A 23,020-nucleotide genomic window follows, 5' to 3' on the forward strand; every position below is an offset into this window, starting at 1 on the left:
GAAGTCTCTTTGGAAGCTTAATCTGGCAAACAAAGTAGTTGCACCTACTGCTCTAAATATGGAATCTCGATACTATCTGCACTCACGGATCCGTACCCGCAGTAACTTGGCTAAACGTTGAAAGTAGTTAGGCAGATACGTAGCGGGCTCCTTGATTGTAACTACCTGCGTCTCAGCGATTGGCAGGGAAACTGTACAAATGCACCGTCTCCAGCGCCCCGACGTGATTTTAATTAAAGCTGAAGAACAAAGGCTAAGTAGTAGCAGGCTGTTGGCAAAGTGCCCTTGGGAGCTGTACACCAGCAGTCCCTGGGGCATCGGGCGGTGTCGGCGGGGGGCGGGCAGAGAGTATCCCGCCTCCTTCCTCCCTCTGACACGCAGCACCTAGATCTGCCCGTGCGGCTTCTCCCACGCATGGGGGGCTCTGCGGGTCCACTTCAGAGCCCCGCGGCCGCAGCGCGGTGCAAGCACACAAGGCGCAGCAGCCCTGGCTAGGGCGCGCCGAGCACCTCGCTCGCGAAGCAGCGACAGGCGTGGGGACAGGGCGTGGCGCACGCAAAACGACCCCCCGCCCCCGAGCGAGGGTGATGAGGGAAACGGTGCGAAACCCTGCTCGGCCGCGGAATCCAGCGAAGGGGCCGAAGGGGCAGCGCGGAACGCACAGCGCCCGGGGGGGCGCGTCTGCCTCTGTCCACCAAAGCGCCTGGAGCGAGCGGCCGAGTCCTGGGCTGCGCGCGGCCAGAGGAGGGGGCGGTGCGGGCAGCGCGGACCGAAGTGCGGGCTCCCCCGTGAACCAGGCCAGCGCGAGGCACCCGGACCGGGCAGCAAGACCCGTTCCCCGGGCCAGACTAGCAGGAGCCCCGGCAGCCGCGCGCGCGTGTGTCCTGCTGGCAGCCCATTGGCTGGGGCTGCCTGATGTCACGACGGGCTGTTCCTATAAGCGCCCTGCCACATAACGGGCTCAGGACACTTGTAGCCAGGAGCCCGGGCCGGGCAGCGGCTGCCCAGGCTGGAGCTGCGGCAGGGCAGGGCGGGGAGGGGGCCAAGGGGAACCAGCCAATGCAAATCCCCAACCTCCAAACAACCTACCAGTGAGTCCAACTGCAGGAGTCCCCCAGCCCGGCCAAGCCGCCGCCGGCCTCTCTTGGGAGCTGCGGTGCTGGAAGCACCTCGAAGACGCATCGTGTGACTGCTGCAGGCACCAGCCGAGCACCAGCCGCCGGAGACAGCTAGCGCGTGTGGGGCTGTGCAGCGAGCAGCGGACGCCGGTTGGGACAGTCCCGGACTTGCCTGCAAAGCGCCAGCGCAGCTCGGCGGGGGTGGGACGCGGGGCCGCCGCAGGGCGCAGAGCTGTCGCCGCTGCGGGGAGGAAGCCATGGGGACCGTGAGTCCCAGCCACGCGGGCAACGGGAGCAGCCAGGCGGGGACAGACTCCCCCAGCCTGCACCAAGACGTCTGGATGGTGGGCATGGGCATCCTGATGTCTGTGATCGTGCTGGCCATCGTCTTTGGCAATGTCCTGGTGATCACGGCCATCGCCAAGTTCCAGCGGCTGCAGACCGTCACCAACTACTTCATCACTTCCCTGGCCTGCGCCGACCTGGTGATGGGGCTGGCCGTGGTGCCCTTCGGCGCCAGCCACATCATGTTGAACCAGTGGAAGTTCGGGAACTTCTTGTGCGAGTTCTGGACCGCCGTAGACGTGCTGTGTGTCACAGCCAGCATCGAGACCCTGTGCGTCATCGCGGTGGACCGGTATTTTGCCATCACCTCCCCGTTCAAGTACCAGAGTCTCTTGACCAAAAGCAAAGCCAGGGTTGTCATCCTCGTGGTCTGGGTGGTGTCTGTTCTGACCTCCTTCTTGCCTATCCAGATGCACTGGTACAGAGCGGAGAGCCCGGAAGCCCTCGAGTGTTACAATAACGCCAGCTGCTGCCACTTCTTCACTAACCAAGCCTATGCCATCACTTCTTCCATCATCTCCTTCTACCTGCCTCTGGTGGTCATGGTCTTCGTCTACGCCAAGGTCTTCCAGGTAGCCAAGAAGCAGCTGAAGAAGATAGACAAAAGCGAAGGGAGGTTTCATAACCAGAACAACAACCAGCAGGAGCCGAACGGGAGAGCGAGTCACCGGAGAACTTCCAAGTTTTGCTTGAAGGAGCACAAAGCCCTGAAAACTTTGGGGATCATCATGGGTACCTTCACTCTATGCTGGCTGCCCTTCTTCATCGTCAACATCGTGCACGTGATACGGGACAACATCATCCCCACTTACCTCTACATCCTCTTGAACTGGGTGGGCTATGTCAATTCCGCCTTCAACCCCCTGATTTACTGCAGAAGCCCGGACTTCAGGTACGCTTTTCAGGAACTGCTGTGCCTCCGGCGAGCTGCGCTGAAGTTGCATGCCAATGGGTACTCCAACAGCTACGGGAAAAGTGACTTCCAGGAGGAGGAGGAGGACAATGGCTGTCCCCTGGGACAGGGCAAAACGTGTGAACTGCTGTGTGAAGAAGCTGGGCTGCCTGCCAGCGAGGACTTAGCGCACTGTAAAGGTACTGTGCGGAACGGTGGCGTGGAGTCCCAGGGCGTCAGGCATAGCACAACCGAGTCCGTGTTCTAGAGACGCGCTTTTACACCCTCCTCCCCGCCCCCGAGTCCAATTAAAAAGGCACCAACAATGTAACGGTTCTTTGGTAGGGCCAAGGGACTAAACCTAGCAAGCTCGCTATACATATGTGGGTGTGCCCCGTTCGCGGGGGGAGGGCTTGTTTATTTGCAGGATGTACAGAATCCTCGGGCAAGGACATGTTTAGTTCCTCCCCGACTGAGGGTTATTTTAAGACTGTGGATGAGGTTCGTCCCCTGAGGAATGCGTGACTGCTGCGGTGTTCTTGTTCCTGTTTATCTACCTCATAGCTCTAGTAATAATAAGCAGGTGACCGCTGCCCTCAGACTCCAGCTGGACTCAAGTCCCTTGGTGACGTGTGGGTGTCTCACGTCAGAGGGCTGTCTGTGGAGCCTTTACTTCGGGACCACTCAGGGTTCAATTTCCCCTCCTCTGAGGAATGGAGGCTAAAGTTTACTTCTTTGTGCAGTGTCTATTGGTTTGACCTCCCTGCACCTGTCAGTGCAAAGTCCTCTCCACTGTCTAACAGTGGGATGAAGCTCTAATGGCTTCATACTAAATTCTGCTAGGAATGGCTCATCTCCCTTCCCTCCCTCCCTCCATCCCTATTAATCCCAGTTCAGATGGTCACGCTTCACAGTAGTCCAGAAATGATTTTCAATTGCCCTCCACTTGAGATCTACATTTAATTCTCACCCACACATTTTCATTACTGTGTATTATTGAAATCCCAGTGATTTAGCTGTGAGAGTAATGGGTAATGTCAGCTTATGCTAAAGAAACTAACCCCACTTCTCCTTTCTAGAAGTTTCCTTGGTTAAGGATGTGTCTACACTGCAGGGTTTAACTTGAAATAAGCTATGCAAATTGAGCTACATCAATGATGTATCTTATTTTGACATAGCTTATTTTGAAATAGGGAGGGTCTACACAGCACTTATTTCCAAATATAGCACTCTTTCTCCAACTTCCCTTCCTCCTCATACAATGAAGGTTACACGCATCCAAGTAAGAAGTCCTCCAGCTTGACAATATTTTGATACTATTTTGAAATAACTGCCTGCTGTGTAGATGCGGACTAAGTTATTTCAGAATAGAGCTAGTTATTTCAAAATAGTGTTGCAGTGTAGACATACGCTAAAAGTGGGTTTATGTCCTGTACTTGGGACATAGGTAAATGTTGGCATCTAGAAGGATCTGAGCATAAATACTAGAGAATTAACAAGGATTAAGCCCATCATTGTTGGTGCTGGGTTTCTGTAGTTTACATCACCCAAACACAGGGGGCAGGGGCAACTGGACTGTTCAGCGAGAGCTGTAACATGAGTTAGCCCTTCCCTTCTGACCACAGTGAGCCTGATTCCCAGGCCACCACTCCTAGCTCTTCTGCCCTGGAGGTGACAAGCATAGCTAAGAAAGGTGGATCCGTCAGTCAGAACAGGGTCCAGCAGGTTTCAGCTCAGCAAGTAGCCCTCGAGCTGTTCCCAGTTACAGCCCTCCATCATTGGTTCAGTTTACAGAGGGACTCTAATGACATTTTAATGGAAATCTGCTGGGCAGTATTTTCCCCACTCCTAAAATTTCCCTCTTTTGCTCTTCCCATCTTTCAGAAGTGGTTATACCCGCTAACCCCAGTGCTACTGGTGTCATGCAACTGGCAGTCTGTCCTACAGCATTTTGTGTCACCTCTGAATAAGTGTCCCTCATCTCATGATGGCCAGGAACCACCATACGATGATCCAGATCACCCCATGCTGTTATAAAGTGAAATCTCCCCTCCTCCTGCTCCCACACACAGCCAATAAACCAGCACTTGAACCTGAATTTTCTTGTTGTACAAAAGAAAACAATGAAATGAATCACATGGTCAGAAATTTTCTGATGGAAAGTATGGTGCGAAGTCCTGCTTATGGAATAATCCTCTGGAACTCTACAGAACCAGCAGAGTTCTGCAGGGCTCTGAAAAGGTTCGTTTAGAATTTCCATAAAACTTTTATATGTTTAAAGGAAATGAGTTCATTTCTATAGGGATTTAGAACTGCTCTATAGAAATATATACAAGATATAGGTCTGTTAAATTTGGTAGGATGATTTATAGAAACAAATAAAAGAGTGTTCTCTATTACATTCTATAGGATTGTGTCATAAAAATAGAAAAAAACGGGGAATTTGGGAGAATGAAGAAGACTGATTGAAAATGTCACTGAGATGGTAGCTGGAAAGTTGTCTCTGTTGTTAAGTCACAGAAAATCATTTTAGTCAAACTTCTAGCTAAAGGTTTGTTATTTAAAATAAAATAACTTGGTTTATTTAATTCAGAGAGTGTCTGATGTCAAGAGACAATGGATATGGAAGGCTGGGTCAGTTTCCAATATTACTGTGTGTTTTTGTGGCACTGTTTTAATTTAATTTAATTTTTCATGTTGTTCCTGGTTTGCAAAACTTGCTTCCCGTTGGCTGCAAGCTCCCCTGGGCTGTCAGACGGGAAGCTAATACTTAGACATAAGAGGACAGGTGCAGGCGGGAAGGAGTATAGTCAGGGGTGAGGAACTGAGAAGGAACTGTTGCTCTTCTGCCTCTCTCAATGCAGGAATTGATTAGAGAACAGGGCTCTTTCTTTAGGCTCACATGGGCATTTTTTTAAAAGGGTGCGGCTCAACTGCAAAGGGGATGTGAAAAAGAAGGGTCCTTTCAAAACATATTGAGGTGGGGGGAAATCACCCACGGGGTCCTTTACCAGGCAGTTACATTTTCCATTCCAATCTGTTCTGTGTACTTACATGCCAAATCCCTCATCACAGTATCTGAACGCTTCATATCTTGGGATGTTGGGCTCTTTCTGTTTTCCTGCTTTGTTATTACAATCTGTTAATACAGAACTGCTGTCTTAGGAAACTGCTTTGCGCTTTGACTAATTTGCTTGAAATAGCTTTTAGTCAATCTTGGAGTCATGCAAAGGTCAGGCAACTCCATCTAAAAACGTTTTGACTCGTGTCCTAGGATTCGCATAAGGGGTGACCTGGAATAGAACCTTAATGAGAAAAAAATACGAGGGAAAACAAAACAAAATTGCAAATTTAGTAGTAATGATTTCAGATGATGGGCTGCTCCCAAATGCAGCATTTGTTCAACCACACACCCAAAGCTTTGCCGCAAAAAGAATATTGTCATTGTAATTGGTGTTTCCAATGCATTTCTGAGTGAGCCTGTTCATGTAAAGCATAGATTGTCTTTGCCTTTGGCTCTTTCTGTATTGAAAATACTTTCTGCACTTGGTTGGGAAAGTTTCCTGTAGTTCCTAGGAGCTGTTGAGGCCTCAGGAAGCTCAGATCTCATAAGCATTATCCTGCCAAGTGAGGCCTGCTGCAGAGACTGTCAAGTGAGCATAAAGTGGTGAGGATTTGCTTGCTGATTTCTTACAAGCTAAAGTCTCTGCGTCTTGATCAGAAATCTGTAGTCTACTCTCTTTCAGGGGAGATTTTTGTTGTGTCTGTTAACAGCAGATGCCAGAGATGTAACTAATTCATGGAGTCCCCCCCTTGTGCACACAAGAACTTCTCCTCAGCCAGACTGGTAAAAGATCTGTGGAGTTGTCCCACATGGAAGGTGCTCTTTGCATAATGTGCAGTGTTTCTTTCTGTTTCCCAACTTGCTCACCTACCTCCCAGGGAAAAAGCACTTTGTTAAGCAGCAAGTGAGCATTTGTAGCCCAAACCACATTCATAAACCTTTCCTTTTGTGCACAGTCATGCTTGGGATTATCATTTACATCAAGCAGGTGGTTATAAAGGCAGTAAAAACCTGAAATAATTTACTCTATTGTAAAATAAGTTCAAAGCAGGTGTAAACCCCACCATTTCTGCTTTCTTTTCACGCCCACTGTGCACTCACTCACTTTGTGCACTCACTTTTTTGGACTGAGAGAGCCCGATCCTTCAATCCTCCTTCAAAGGCCAGCAGGTATGGTTGCCATTACAAAGAGAGTTTTGCCTGGATTAGATCAGGACTTCAGAGCTGAACCCAAAGTGAATGTGGCCTGAGAAGGCTTTTGCCTCTTTCAGTAATTGACTGCTATGTGAGGTGAGTTCCAGGAAGTCCCTGCTTGTTTACCATTTGACTGCCCCCTAGCACCAAAGAGAGAACAGGTTTGCTATGGGGAGGTTGATTGGTGCATCTCTCCCTGCTGTTGATGTCAGGCTGTAAGCAGATCCCATGCGCAGTTTAATTCCCATATTAAGCCTTTAAAATACAGCCAGTTCCACTGAAACAAACACGCAGAGTGATGACATTACAGGGTACATGCAATTGCTGATACGGGAAGTCACAGGGTCTACAAAAACAATCTCTTTGCAAATAAACATTAACAGGCTGTCCTGGCAGAATGAAACCTGACACAGTGCAACATTTAGGAACTCAGAAAATGAAGTGCTGTTTGTTAATGAAGCTTGTTTTGTACAATGCAAGGATTTAGATGCAGAAGTACAGTTGTACAGTACAGTAGGTGCATGCAAACACACACTTTCATGATCTATATGTCCATATTCTGCATCAGTGTATCTATTCATTATTATTATATAGCAATCCAGAGGAAGTACAAAATTAGTTACAAGTTGTGGTTCTCAATTTCCTCTCCCGTGTTTGTCAGTCTGAACAACCAATAACCACCAGTCGCTTGCAGTGTTTGTAAAATGAATATGAACATATCCTCATGAATGGGATTACATATATATGTGACATAAAGGATCTACACCAAGACAGGGTGGCTTTATAAGACTGATTGAGCCAAATGGGGGGAGGGGCGGGAGACTGTCATCCTTTCACAAGTAACAGGATTACATTCTCTTTAGCAAGGGCCCATTACTGGTGTCATTGACATTACTAGCCAAACTTCCATTGCCTTGAATTCAAACAGGCACAGGCCCTGAATGCAAACAAATTCTGCATCCTCATTGCAAGCACTGTGCATATTTTATCCATGACCATGTTTCTTTGGCTATGTGATATTATAGCTTCAAATGCTGTTGCAATGAGTATCTGAAGAAGAGGACTGATCTGGGATGTGGTTTATTTCAGAACCACATTGCTGTTCAAAGCATTGGAAGGTGGAAGGGTCAGGAAGCAATAGATTATTCACTGTGTGCCAAGGCTGGGAAGACAACCTGGATAAGGTGGTTCTGAACAACACAGATAGAATGGGCAAAGGAGGCATTATCAGTCTTAGGATCTGTATGCAAATCATGTGAGAATTGCTGCAGATTTTACTTTTCTCTCTGAAGTCAGCACAGATGCAGGTTGAGCTGTGGAGGTCTCAGTCCATCTGAAGTTGAAGGAAAGGATCAGCAACTTCTTTGGAAATCCACAAATTCTCAGGTCAAATTCTCAGGTGCTTAGTTATGTGTTACCCAGATGGTGTCTACACTTGTACTTGCTCCACAAAACTTTTGTCGTCCATTTGTGCTTAACTCTTCCCTCTCCCCTCCCACCGCCCCCGTGAACAACAGAGTTCTACTGTGGCAAGTGCACCTATTATCGCTGAAAAAACAAAGCCTTCTTGTTGCGGTAGAAGTACAGCGTGCACACACTCTGACTTCGAGCAACAGGGCTGTCGACACAGCCTTGTCACTAAAAGCTGCATAATGTAGACATACCGTAAGTCTTACTCAGCCAAAACTCTCATTGGATTTGGATCAGTGAAAACTGGTGGCTTTTCATAGAAATGTGACAAGTGCAAGAACAAAACTGTCATGGACCCAAGCAGTTACAATATGACATACACAATAAACTGGGGCCTCTAGAAACTGCCAAGTGGAAATTTAAAAAAATGCAGAAAGGAAAACCTCTTGTCCGATCATTTATTTTGTAATGAAGAAAATATCCTAGAAACCAGCCGAAATCGGTATGTACAGCTGGAGTATGGGCCAGGCCCACAGCTGGTGCAAAGTGACTCCTGTCCAGCTATGTCTGTTTATCCAGCAGAGACTCTGGCTCAATGCTGCTTTCACTCATGGACAAAAAAACCGAGAGAATTCCCCTCTCTCTGAAATGAAATTCCATGACCTCACCTAAAACAATCCACTGCACTGAAAACACATTGGCTTGCACTCTGTGCTGCTGGTCTGTTTCTTCCACAACCCCTGCAATGTCAGTGAGATTACACTGGATGTAAGTAGACTATTTTGAACCTTTTGTGTCGCTATAGGTACAGTCCCTGTGAATATATTTTGTAGTGGGGCAAAAGTGCCCTCCACATCTATTGCTTATTGCAGTTTGACTGAACAGAGTTTTGCATCATGTCATGTTCAGTTATGTAATTCTTTTGATTCTGGTAAATCTCAATGCTGTAATTCCTGTTTTTGCATCGTTGCAAAATAGCGTAGTAGCTGCAGATCCCTGAGTCATTTTTATGCTGGTAGCTGCATTTTCTACTTCAGGAGCTGTTGTCACTCCATCCTCCAAAGCAGACATATTATGTACTGTTCCTCCTCTGTGACCATCTTTTCCCTCCTTGGAGACAATTTGTGGAGAGCTTTTGTTTTGTGAGAACCCTAGGCCCCAGAAGATGAAATGTCAATATCAGAGAATTAGTGATGGGTGTACTATGAGAAATATGCTGATCTAGATACTATGTACTGTATGTGGAATTCTTACACCGTAAACCTCTTTCCAAATATCCCAAGCTCTGGAGAAATCCAGATTTACACCTAGATTCCAAACCTGTAAGTTCAGGGCCCTGTGCTTTTATTCTGCCTATGATGAATTTTGGAAGCAGGGTTTTGGTCTGTGCCATCTCTAGTTACAGTGAAATCTCTCTCCCCCTCAGCTGTGTGTGTGCCTTGGTCCAGACGTATGGCATATGCTATAGAACCTAGCTAATTCATATCCTCCAACTCAGCAAATAGCCGATTGCGATAGGAAATTAGTGAAACGCTCTGCAGGTCATCGCATATTATACTGTAGTGTGATATCAAAAGGGCGTGTACAGCTGTGTAAAGAGGAGCTAAGGTTGCAAGCTGAAGGATCAAATGCAAAGAGTTGAGGGTTTCACTGACTGTACATGTAAATCTATCCCCATCCCTCTCCCATGCACTCTGGTCCACGTGTTTCACTATTTAGCTCCAAAATGGCTAAACTTTCAATAGGTCTGTGCTAGGTATGTTAAAGGTGCGAGTGAGAGCTGTGCTGAGACAGTGAGTGGAGGCAGGGGAAAGGATGAGGAGGATTCATTACCAAATATCTAGAAATATTAGCAGCCTGAAATGTAAAGAAAGCGTAGATGTGATAAAACAAGAAAGAGCCCCTGCCTCTGTGTAGAGGGAATGAAAGGATGAGTGAGCACATGCTGTGTTCTCCAGCTTGGCCATGTCATGCCACCCTACTTTTTTCAAACCTTTCATTTATTTCTTTACATACTAACTTTAAGGGACGTATTTTAGCTGGTGTGCAAGGCCTCCAGTTTTGACAGTGCCAGGCAAGAGTAAACAAAATGCTGAGACCCTTTCCAGCATCTCCCTGCCTTCTTGTCTCCAAGAGCCAGAAACACCTAGGCTGATAAACAGGAAAGAGTTGTTCTATTGCTACTTTCTCTTCCAACTTGTTTTGCTGACTTTTTTTCATGAGCATGGCAAATCCATTTCCCAGTGAGATCAGTTTATGGAATGGCTCATTTCCCCTGGCTGCAGGCTCACTCCATTGTTTACTCTCCCTTTGTTAGGTTCACTTTCTGCTGTCTGGGATCTCTGATCCCCACCTGCGTAATGGAAATTGCCCTCCCCTATAAAGTAGGATGGAACATGGTTCCTGCATGACCACAAGGTTATCAGTAACTGACACGTATTGGGCAAAATGTTCTATGTCCCAGCCCATCTCCTTAGCTAAAATTAGTGATGTTTCAATGCACACACTCAGGCTATATTTTCAAAAGTACTTGGTACCTACAGTTCTTATTTGGGTGCCTAAATGGGAGCTATTGAGTGCTGAGCTCATTCGAAAACCTAGCCCTGGGATCACAATCCTACTAGTAACTTACATCTGCTTCTATGTGCTCATTTACGAATTGCTTGGGCGTTAGGATTTTACAAGACTTGCTTTACATTGTCTTTGATTTATCTGGTTCCCATGGAGGACCCTAGACACCAGTTAGTATCGGGGTAGCAAAGGCTCTTTCTATGTGAAGATCTTTGCACTTCATGATACTGCACCCAGCAGCACTGGTATTTCATTTGTTTTTTTTTTTTTTTTGGTAGTGACTTTAGCTTTAATCATCTTGTCCACCTCAGACAGAAACGCATGCTGCAAAACACAGCCATGTTCCACAGGGGTTTGCTATACTCTAGTCTCACCACATCTCTCTTTCTAGGAGTAAGAAGAGAGATCATCATGGGTATGTCTCCATTGCATGGGCCTGTGGCTGGCCCATGCCAGCTTACTTGGGCTGAGGGGCTGTGTCACTGTGACAGACAGTCATGCTGGGGCTCGGGTTCTAGGACCCTACCAGGAGAGAGGGAGTCCCAGGGCTCCAGGTGCAGCCCAAATGTCTACAGCATTTAAACAGCTCAAGCTCTGTAAGCCAAAATCAGCTGTCATGAGCCAACTGCCAGCTTTTAATTGCAGTGCAAAAATACCCAATGGGTACTAAAGGGAATACATGAGACCAGCCACTTCTTGTGATACTACAAAGTAGGGAACTAAAACTTTGCCCAGCTCTGCAGCTTGCAGGAGCCTTATGACTGCATTTTAAGGCCCTGATGCTACAGCTGATAGCACAAGGCAGACTGTTTCACCCACCGGGTGCCACATTGAAGCTCCAGCAGACTCTGGTGGGCACAGCAGTCCATGCACCTATCAGCTTTTGAGTGTGGGCTCATGTTTGCATAATATGGAGCAGACTATAACTAGCCTTATCTTTAACCACCCCCAGAGCATCTCAGCAATGCTTGTGGATCAGGGCAGAGCATGGTGGAAGCTCTAGGATCTATGGGCTGCACATCTGTATTACAGATAAAGGCAGCTAAAGACTGCACTGTAGAATACCTTGGGCTATCTTGCCTGAAAATTGCTGCCAGGGGCTAGTCGTAAGATTGTACCCTAATAGCCATGACACATCACTCTGACACCAATTTTACACAGGAATCACAGTGTAAAGGTGTGAAGAATCAGGCCCAATATTTTACAAGGTGTCAGACCTTGAAAGAAAACTTTTTAATGGGCTCGCAGGTCCTCCATGAATAGAATAACAGCTCTTCTCTCCTCCTATTTTCTCAGCTTCCCAATCGCTGGAAAGGTTCTGTGAATTTTTCTGTGCAATATTACTGGTGTCAGTGAGAGTACATGGGGAAATAGTTCTTGTTTACTCTCCTTGGTAAGGTCATTTTTGCACAACTGTATATATCAAAATATAAAGTAAAATAGTAAATGAATGTAAAGATATTTTTGTTCTCAAAGCTAGCTAGAGAGAGAGAGATGAAAATATGCATGTACAAATTTTGAGTATTTATTACAGGCCCCACTGTTTGATATGTGTTTTAAATAAAGAGTATTTATGGTACTGTCTGTGCTTGTATCCTTGTTTTGCTGTCATTTTGTATGGCTGTAAGTCTCACACTTCTGTTGAATTCTCTAAGATACGGAAACAAAACAAAGCAAAAGCCACCAGCCATGCAAGATCCAAAATCTTCTTGAGTCTGCATTTGGTTTTCCTCTCTTGGGGCCTGATCCCATGAGGAAGCATCTTCATATCCTGAATCCTGCAGGTTTAGCACCTTCCAGGATAGGGCCCCTTCTGTGTTTCGTCTCACCACCCAGGCCTATCGTTCTAATAGTTTTCAAACAACCTGTCTGCTTTTCTGTCTGATCACTTTGCAAACAACATCTCTCTGCCCTGAATGAATACTGTTTACCGCATCATTATAGCTGTGTTTATCTCCAAATATTAGAGAGATAAGGTAGGTGGAAACGAGGGTTAGAGGGATGCCGGAATAGCACACCTGTTATTTTGAAATCTATTTTGAAATAACGGGTGTGCTCAAAAGACACGGAATAGCTATTTCTGGATACTTCCGGTATCCCGAAATAGCACCGCAGTGAAGACGTAGCCCAGGAATTGGGCCAATAAAAGATATTACTTCACTCCCTCGTATGCTGAATGAATAATGTACTTTTGCCACAGAACAGGCCTGCTTAGGAGATGCTGTCATGCACTGTTAAACCATTAAACTTTTGCTTTTCCCCAGTGCCAGTATTCCAGCAGGTATTCACAGAACTAGACGCAAAATACCGAGCTCATTCTCCTGCTAGATTAGCTCATTAAAAAGGAGAAAGGACCAAGCACTAGAAAATGTTCCTATTGAGGTCTGATTTGCCATTCTTACATTGGCAGGGGATGGCAACAGCATACCTCAATAGGTCCTTTCCATTTGTTCCTTCTTTAGCTCCTTGAAGGTAGATCTAAGTCAGAGCTGGAGCAGCTAGGAGGGGTGTTTGAAAAGTATTATAATTGTATGGCTCATTTCACCATGCATATAAGAACACTGTACTGTAAGAGACTTCCTGGATCATCCACTCCCCTGCTATCACAGGCAACCCCACATCAGTATATTTATCAAGCTCAATCCTAAAAACCAGTTAGGATCTTTCCCTTAGTGCTCCTAGTGGAAGGCTGTTTCAGAACCTCATTCCTCTGGTTGCTCCAAGAGACTCATCACTGCACATGACCAGGAGGAAACAGAATGACATTAGTCAGCCAGAAACACAGTCTACCGCAGTGCTTCTCTATTTTTTTTTATAAAGTACTCCTTTTAAAAAAATTATAAATACCCCCAGTACCTACAGTTTTCAGACGCACAACATTTTTTTCTACCATTGCATCACATTTGTTTAAACAACTTCATTGTAGCCCGGCAGGCAATGAAATACATAAATAAATAAATAAATAAATAAATTAAATAAAGCGCTGTAAAACGTAAAACAAAAATTCAGTTTTCTCCAAATTTCAGTTGTGTTGATGTACCCCCAAAGACGTCTCTCAAGTACTCCTAAGGGTACTCGTACCACTGATTGAGAAACACTGGCCTAGAGTGTTGCAGTGAAGAGTATTTTGCATTCTTCATGCTACTTCGGGCCATAAGGGCTTCTGCAAAGGCCCCATGTACATGAAATGCAACATGCAGAACCAAATCTAGGACCTCTGGAGCTTCATGCATGAGCCACTACAGCTTGAGCCAAAAGCCAGCTGGCTGGCAGCTAAACCTGTAGCACAGACTCATTATTCTCTCTGTCAGTGGTCTTAGTGCCATTAGGTGGGACAGTGCACCACACTCAGGTGTGTGGGTTACATATACCATGCGTAGTTCAGCACTTCCCCTTCCCAAAAATTATAGCAGGGCATTGCAGAGCATAGTGTAGCTTGAGCAGGGAAGTGGTTAAATCTACCCATTGCCAAAGCCACCACAACTCTCCAGGTTGTAATAATTTTTTCATTTGCATTTAAAAGGACTGAGAACACTAGAGAGAAATCCTGACTTTCCTGACAGAGCAGGCCCTGAATTGGAGCCACACTTTCAATGGGATTTGAGAGCACTCAGCACCAGGGTTGGCCTTACCATGAGGCGAATTGAGGCAGCCACCCAGAGAGTAGAAAATTGTGTCTGCTGCTGGTGCAGTGAGGGAGCATGGGGGTATCATTTGAGCGCCCCGCCTCAGGTGCCAAAATGTTCTGAGCTCTGCTCAGCACCACACAGAATCAGCCCTTTCCTTGGAGCAAGTCCCCTCTTCCAAGTGGGACCTCATCTTGGAGTCGATTTCCAGCATATCACACTGCATAAAACAGCATTTTACCCTCTGGGACATGCCCCACCTAATCCCTTGGGTGTGAACCAGGGCTTCCCTCCTTTCCCAACCTGCCTTCTCACTGCTTCAGAGTTGGGGCTGGGAGTTCTCCTCGGCTGTGTCTACACTGGGCCACTTATTCCGGAAAATCAGCCGCTTTTCCGGAATAAGCTGCGAGCTGTCTACACTGGCCCTTGAATTTCCGGAAAAGCAACGACCCTCTACTGTACAAAATCAGCCGCTATTCCAGAAAAACTATTCTGCTCCCGCTCGGGCATAAGTCCTTATTCCGGAACACTGTTCCGGAAAAGGGCCAGTGTAGACAGCCCAGTAGTCTTTTCCGGAAAAAAGCCCCGATCGCAAAAATGGCGATCGGGGCTCTTTTCCGGAAAAGCGCATCTACATTGGCCACAGACGCTTTTCCGGAAAAAGGGCTTTTCCGGAAAAGCAGCCTGCCAATGAAGATGCTCCTTTTCCGGAAAAACTGAAAACGGAATAGTATTCCGTTTTAAGCATTTCCGGAAATTCATGCCAGTGTAGACACAGCCCTCAGGTTTGTTCCTGCAGTGATGTCACTGTAGTAAGCACAATCTGACAGCACAGTGATTAGTATGAAAACTCTCTGCAGTCTCACAACCATCTGACTTCACTGTAGGCTCAAGCAGCTGGGAAACCTGGTTTGGAAGGAGGCGCCAGCATCCTTACTAAGGATTGTCCCAACCCCCATTTCCAATCACCCCTTGCTGAGCTCTAAGGTGTTCAGATTCCAGAGCTGCCGCTTCAACCCAGTCCTGTGAAATGGGTGTATAGCAAAAGGTGCCTCAGGGGGATCCCCTCCAAGTCCTTTCTCCCTAGGTAAATATTTCTTCTCTCGTGTGCTTGCTAGTGCAAGATTCCCTCCTTGAGGTTTTAGGGCCACAAAGAATCCTTCAAGCAACCTTGGGTGCGGAGGGTCTTTTGCCCTAAGCCTTCAGTCGTTACTTCCATCACACATACACACCCAGCTGGGAACATTACTCACCCTGCCTGACTTTCCCCACAGCTGAACCACTGCAACTTGAACGCTTGCTTCTCAAACCCACTGGTACAACTGTGCTCATAATGTTACATGATCCAGGGACCAAATCCTGAAGGTATTTACTCAGCCTTTACTCACTGATTTTACTAGCAGTTTTGCCTGTGTAAGCACTGAATAAAACCTGAGTAAATAGCAGATGGCTCAATGAGATGTATCTTCTGGATCACATGTTTTAAAAGGAGATTTTGCTTTGTGTAACAGAGCTCCAGAGAGTTACAGTGCCTGCAGATGGGGGAGGGGGAGAAGAAACACCTTTAAATATTTGTTAATTCATTTCTCAATATATTAATATTGGACCCCACTCCTGCACCATTCAGTATCCAAATGTTTTCTCATTCCTGGCTCAGGAACCACCCCCTGACCCTTTGTGGTCTCCACCTGATTTATTTGTTCTGGGAATAGATGGCAGGTATCCGTGTCTGTTAAATATAGGTTGTCGTTCCACAGCCAATAAGCTCCTGCTTGAAACTAGGCCCCATGAGTCAGGGCTCTGTGACACCAGTGTAAATGAACCTGGCATCCTTGGCTTTCAGTCAGCAGTCTCTCTGGGGAAGGGAGGCCGTCTCCTAGAGCATGTTTGTGCCATGCCTAGCCCAATGGAGCCTTGACCGTGACTGGAGTCCCGGCATGCGACCGTAATGTGAACAAATAATCATAGTATTGCACAGTTACACTAGTACAATTGGATTCAAAACCTGGCCCTCTTTCTTTCCATGCATGTTCTAGATTTAAAATATCCCTTTTGTTCTAGATGCAGAAATCTCCTGGGTATAAGGTTTGTGTGATCAGCCTAGCAACCAAAATAGACAGAAAAAGAAATGATGGGAGGAAAGAAAGATATTTCGAGTGAGACACATCACAGTGATCACTGCCGGGGCTGGTTGGTAACTGAATGCTGGATCTCAGAAGCTAGGTTTAGGTCATGCTCACTGGAAGGTTTGATCTTCCCCACCACACCTTTTTATATACAAGCCCCCATTTTACCATTCCCATGCCTCCCTTATTGATGTCATCCTCTGTACTTCTGCAGTCATAATTAGTCAGGACTCTGGCCTTTCAGGAACTAAATTTCAAAGCAAAGGGCCTGCGTGACTCATCCTAATTAAACCCAAATATCTCCAGATCTTGGGCATTCCTCAGGCGGGTTGTCTGTGTGGTGACCTTCAAGGGCACAGAGTTTAGGAGTCTTGCTTATTATTTAGCCTATTTGTCCTTTCAGTTTCTGCTCTCTGCTATGCTGGTGAAAATGTGATCACTCCACTTACATCAGATCTAACAGCTGATATTAAACTCTGAAAAAGCACAGTGTTTGCCAGCCTGGTTAAGGAATGATTTCACAACAGTGCTGGTGGAAGAAATTATATGGAATGTGGTACAGTTCCCTAGTGTAGAACAGGTTCTGGTGTCTTCATTTTGTATTTTGCTCCGGGCTTGATTGTGAGGCGTTAGCTACTGTCCTGAACAAGGAGGTGTCATGCAAAGTACACAGGGAGGTACAGTCCCTTTCCTGCTTCCCTCCTACTCAAGGGGAGCAGTAATTTGTGGGTCTATATTAGCATCAGGTTACTACCCTCCTGACACTGGAACTGCTGTGCCAGCTGGTGAGTTGGGGCACAGTGCCAAGGCCCTGGCTGCTTTGGCCGGTGCCAGGGAAAGAAAGAGGCATGTAGTGCCAAGTCACAGTTTTGTGGTGCAGGTTGTGTGTGTAAGAGTGTGAGAGGGCACTTACTCCTCCCAGTGCCCATGTGCAGACCTGTAGTCCAAGTCAGAGTCCAGGTGATAGTTTCCCCTCTCCCGGGGATGTAAATTAGGAGGGTCTTCTCCATTGTATCAGTAGCTACAGCAGAGCAAAGCCAGGGCGAGATCAGAACCAGCCCTTCATTGGCTCTCCCACATGACACCTTTCCTTCCCCTTTCGCTCTTCACACTAGAGCAGTGCTTTTCAAACGTGGGTCATGGGGCTTCCAGCTAAGCCACTGGTGGGCCCGTGCCACTTTGTTTACTTAACGTGTCTGTGACTACAGAGCTTTGCAGCTCCCATTGGCTGCAGTTTGCCGTTTCCAGCCAAGGGCTCCCTGCAGCCAATGGGACACGTTAGGTAAATACAGTGGCGTGGGCCCACCAGCAGCTTTCCCCAGCAGCCCCACGACCCAAGTTTGAAAAAGGCTGCACTAGAGCACTATCTCTCACTCCAAGGCAACAGCCAGTTTAAAAACAGAAAATGGGCTTCTGCCTGTAATTAGGACAATTCCAGCAGCCTGGCTCTGGAGGAGACAAACCTGATTATAATAGAGACCACAGAACTGGCTTAGGAGCCTGAGAGCCAAAAACACCTGGTGAGGCCAGGCTGAGCCTCCTTCCCAAGTTCTGCTCCTGCCCAGGGAGGCCATTTGTTTCATCGTAGCAGGGATCAAACTGGGGGCTTCCAGAGATAAACGTATGAGAGGCTACAGCATCAGCTGAATCATCACTTCTCTGTTCAAGAGCTTCTGTGGACCAGCACAGCGGGGTTCATGTAGCCCACACTCACCATGGGGGAACATTTTCAAGTATCAATGAAGATCTGAGAAGATCTTGGTGTCCTAGGCACCTGCAGAGTGTAGACCCTGACGGCTGTAAGACAATAAGAAGCCACAGCACCCACCCCAAGAACAGGAGAATGGAAGGGAAGCTGGCAAGGTCAGAGACCATTTAACTAATGAATATGTGTTCAGTGCACCTGGAGAATGACAGAGGGAGATGAGAGAGGGGACCTGGCAGAAAGGGCAGGAATGTGTGTGTGAGAGAAAGAGAGAGCGAGAGCAGAACCATGCCAAAGGCATTGTATGACTTAACAAAGAACAGCTCACACACAGCATGCTCTAAATGTGCCATTGGGTTTATTTCATTAACTGTGAAAAACTGGCAGGCTGTCCACGCTCCTGCATGGATCTGTAGGAAGATAATTCCCTCTGTGAGGTAGGGGTGGTGGGTGGTGCCTCTCTTCGTGGAGGCAAGCACCCTAACTCTATCCCATCCACCTAAGGTGCCCCCCCCAAAAGCAGGAGGACCTGATAGTCAGCCAGAGCCCCCATAGCTGCCCACCCTCCCCTCCTGAGACCCCAGTCCGTCCTGTGGAAAAATCTCCTGTCTTTCTCCAAAGAGTTGGCTGTCTCTCCAGTTAGCTGGCTGATGAACCTGGGAGGCTGAGCAGCACATCCTGCCTCCTCAGCCACCCTGGAACCTGCACAGGGCATAATAATAAGCAAAAACGTCCCCTTGCAAATCTCACAATCTGTGTCTAGTGACCATAGCTGTGCCAGGGGAGGCTTAGTCTGCCCTGGCCAATTACACCCATCACCTATGCTCTAAGACAGCAGTTCCCAACCTTTTCCAGATGGGAACCCATTTTGACAATTCAGGAAGACTTGGCAACCCAAGATAATTCAAAAACAGGGGGAGGAGGAAGGGCAGAACGACCTGGGGAGACACTTGGTGACCCTTTTGAAATGTGTGGCGACCCATGTTTGGGTCGTGACCCATAGGTTGGGAAACGCTGCTCTCAGAGGATCCTGGAAGTGTTTATTTTCAGTCCAGCACCCTGCAAAGAGGTAGCCCTGAACTGTCCAGCCCTGAATGAACATCTTTCAGTCTCCCAAAAGGAGAGTAATGCACATGCTGTTCCTTCTGTACCCGTCCCCCCCCCCCCCATCCCTCCCAGTGCCTAGTGCAGCCTATGGGCTGACATTTGCTAGCAGACTGTAAGTGACAGTTGTGGTCAGTTCTCACGAGCAATAAAAGGTGATGACATACTGTATGTCGCCAGCTCTGGGTGGGGGTGTGACTTATCCAGCTGCACTGTATCTAGCAGAATGAGAGGTAAAGGAGTCAAGTGATCCATGGCAAAGGGCCCAGGCCATTCCCAGTAAGGAAAGGTCAGGAGCACAGCATGCAAATAAAGTGTCGCTGGTCTCAGAAGCAAAGGCAGCGGCAGGAGGGACAAGACAGGCACAGTTGTTGTTTTTAGGTGTGACGCGTTGACTTTGGCCGGTGAAGATAAAAACAAAGTAGGAGGCTTGGGTAGGGAAAAAAACAAACCACAAAGCCTCCATTTCTTTGGCTTTCATAACTGCTGGCAGGAGCAACCTTCTTCTCTGCTGATCTCTGATCACACACGCACGTTTGGATGTTCCGCCTGCTCCAGGCTTAGGGAGGTTCAGAGACATGGCATCATTTTCATAGCTCCCCTCCCAGTGCAGGCAGTTACCTGGCTCATTCTGCCCTCTGACCCAAGGCAGACAGCACAAGGTGTCTCCCTATGTAAGACAGTACTACAGCATTCTGTGGGAATGGACCGAGTACCTGTGCCACAGTGATACTGCAAAACTCTGGTGGCTGTTCCAGAGGTGCGAGTATTTTTCTAATGTTATGTTTTCCTCTATGCCAGAGCTGAATATCTGTCGGGGGCATAAGAGTTCTCTCTAAAGCTGAAAACGTTGGAAAAACAACAGCACTTAACTCTTCAAGGCAGGAGCATCATTTTGTTATATACAATGGTAGCATAACAAATAACACAGATAATATTTAACAATAATAATAAATAATGGCAGTATTGCCAACCCCAAGGTTTCAAAATCCAGGACCCCTAGGCCTCCCCAAATCATGAGATTAATATAAAAACCTGGAGGGGCTCTTATTTCAAAGAATACATTTTGGATTCTGTTTATTTTCCTTCTTGGTTTTGAGTTCACATTTTCAAGCTTTGCTTTCTAGCCAGGAAAGTTATAAACTAAAAAAAAGAAGAAAGAAAAAAAGCAGCAATTTTTATATAATCAGGTTGAACCTCTCCAGTCCAGCACCCTCAGGACCTGATGTGACCGGTGCCAAACAAGAAAATTTGCCTAACCACAGGAAGTCAATATTGTCTACCAGCACTGCCAACATTTCTACTGCTTACTAGCCTCTTAGAAGAAATTTAGGCTATGTCTAAACAGCAGCGTTATTTCAGAATAACGTGAGTTATTCTGAAATACCATAGTGCGTGTCTATACAGCAAGCTTGTTATTTTGAAATAAATTCAAAATAATGGGCTACTTACTCTGACTTCTGTAAACCTCATTTCATGCGGAGTAAGGGAAGTCAGGGGAAGTGTGCTCTATTTTGAAATAACTTCTGTGTAGAGAGCAGCAATTCATGTAGCTCAAGTTGCATAGCTTATTTTGAGTCGAGCTCTGCTGTGTAGACGTGCCCATAGGGATAAATTAGAGCTAAATAAAAGCCCAGAACACTGAGATACAGGACTGGGGGCTGTAAACAAACTTTATGGGATTGGGGAAAACTTGGCGACACCCATGATAAGTGGACATCCAGCTAACTAAAATCATGACGGACCACAAATGTTGCCAGACCACAGAGTGCTGGACAAGAGAGGTACAAGCTGTAATAAAAACACTAAAACCCATAAGACTTCTGTTAAGAATTGCAAGCGTTGGCTACAATATATGTGCCAAATTCATTCCTGGAGCAGGCAAAAAGGACTCGCATTGGCCACTAACTAGTCATAGGAGGAAATTTCCACTCTTTGCATTCACTGTGACCATGCAACAGGATTTGAACTCACATCTCCAGAGCTGAAAGACAAAGGCACTAAACTGTGGTGTCACATATGCCTCTGCAATTGGGTTTTTTGGGTGTGTCTGCAGTACAATTACAAGCCTGCTCCTGGTCCAGGACAGCAGAACTCAAGCTAAGGGACTGTTTAGCTGTGGTATAAATGTTTGGGTTCAGATGCTGCAAGGTGGGAGGGTCCCAACCCCAACCCCAACCCCAACCCCAACCCAACCCAACCCAACCCAACCCAACCCAAACATCTACATTGCACTGAAACAACCACTTAATCCAGGCCCTGCAATTCTGAGTCAGCTGGCACAAGCTAGCTATGGGTGTCTAATAATAGAATAGACAGCCTGTTAGTTCCATAGGCCATAATCTTCAAGGTTCATCAATTTAAAAAATGGTGTGAGATCCAAGATGCAAACACATCTTTAAGATCCTATACTGCAAGTTACCATCGTGGGTGAAATTCACCTCTCGTGTATCATAAATGGAGTTAAAATAGGGATGATTGAGGCCATGTCTCTCCAGTTACACTGCTCCGCCATGGAATTCCGCAGGTTCTCAGGGAGGCCCTGAATGAATCCACAAAAATGGAAAAGCTCATGGCTTCATGGCTTTGGGTTGTACTTTTTTGTGTCTGTGAGACAATCTCAAACAGCATGGGATGGGGGAACTGTCATACCTCCCCCTCAACATTGGGGACACTAGGATGCAGGTGGGTCCCCCCCTTATGTGACCTTGGGGAAAAGCTACAGAGAGGATCCAGCCAGAAGCTGCAGCTGGCGGAAGGAGAAACAGACCAAGGAGGGACATTTATACATTCAGGCTACGTCTACACTGGCCCCTCTTCCGGAAGGGGCATGTAAATTTCAGCAGTCGTCGTAGGGAAATCCGCGGGGGATTTAAATATCCCCCGCGGCATTTAAATAAAAATGTCCGCCGCTTTTTTTCCGGCTTTTAAAAAAGCCGGAAAAGAGCGTCTAGACTGGCCCCGATCCTCCGGAAAAAGTGCCCTTTTCCGGAGGCTCTTATTCCTACTTCAAAGTAGGAATAAGAGCCTCCGGAAAAGGGCACTTTTTCCGGAGGATCGGGGCCAGTCTAGACGCTCTTTTCCGGCTTTTTTAAAAGCCGGAAAAAAAGCGGCGGACATTTTTATTTAAATGCCGCGGGGGATATTTAAATCCCCCGCGGATTTCCCTACGACGACTGCTGAAATTTACATGCCCCTTCCGGAAGAGGGGCCAGTGTAGACGTAGCCTCAGGGTGTGCCTACACTGTGGTGCTAGCTCGAAATAAGCTACACAGTTTGAACTATTCAAATTGCATAGCTTATTTTGAGCTTATTTTGAGGTAATGTAGAAAGAAAGAAAGATTTGCAAATTCAACACTATCAACTTAGGACTGAATAAGGATCTCAGGTGGTTAACACCTTACAAAGGCAATTTCTCCTCTCTGGATATTCACATCTCCACACCAAATGCTGTGAATGAGTCAATTAGCTTCATTAATACAAGCAATTTTTTCCTTATATATACCCCTGCTTCTGTAACCTCACTCCAGTTCATCTGATAAAGTGGGTTTTACGTACGAAAGCTTATGCCCTAATAAATCTATTAGTCTCTAAAGTGCCACAGTGCTCCTTGTTATTTTTGCAGTGAGGGGATGTTATTGCAATATTTAAATCTCTCGAAACCCTGGGGCTCAGCCTTGTTAAATTGACATGAAACGTACTAGCCCAATCATAAAAATCTACTTTCCTGCCCTTTGCACTAAAGATGATGATGATGACAATGGAAAAAATGACTATTTTACTTTCCCATCAGAAAGCATTACTGGCAACTAGGGTGAGGGGAATTTGCAGGTCTACTTAGCTAATTCATGATGTGGAGCCTGAG

At 46.7% G+C, this 23,020-nt stretch overlaps 1 protein-coding gene across 2 annotated transcripts in view; it reads left to right on the forward strand.

The window, feature by feature from the left end:
- The first annotated feature begins 416 nt into the window (after positions 1 to 416).
- The window catches only part of ADRB2 (adrenoceptor beta 2), an 80,289-nt gene continuing 57,685 nt past the window's right edge, over positions 417 to 23,020 (forward strand). The window contains exons 1-2 of one of the 2 annotated variants that reach the window (XM_075900248.2): positions 417 to 2,555; positions 4,240 to 21,360. In XM_075900248.2, the coding sequence (XP_075756363.2) occupies positions 1,376 to 2,555; positions 4,240 to 4,325 (1,266 nt within the window). In that variant the 5' untranslated portion in view covers positions 417 to 1,375 and the 3' untranslated portion in view covers positions 4,326 to 21,360. Of the gene's footprint in view, positions 2,556 to 4,239; positions 21,361 to 23,020 lie in introns of those variants that run through there. The other variant, XR_016346962.1, reaches the window with a different exon arrangement.

The sequence above is a fragment of the Pelodiscus sinensis genome, chromosome 16 (assembly GCF_052426305.1).
Source record: "Pelodiscus sinensis isolate ZL-2025 chromosome 16, ASM5242630v1, whole genome shotgun sequence".
NCBI lineage: Eukaryota > Metazoa > Chordata > Testudines > Trionychidae > Pelodiscus > Pelodiscus sinensis.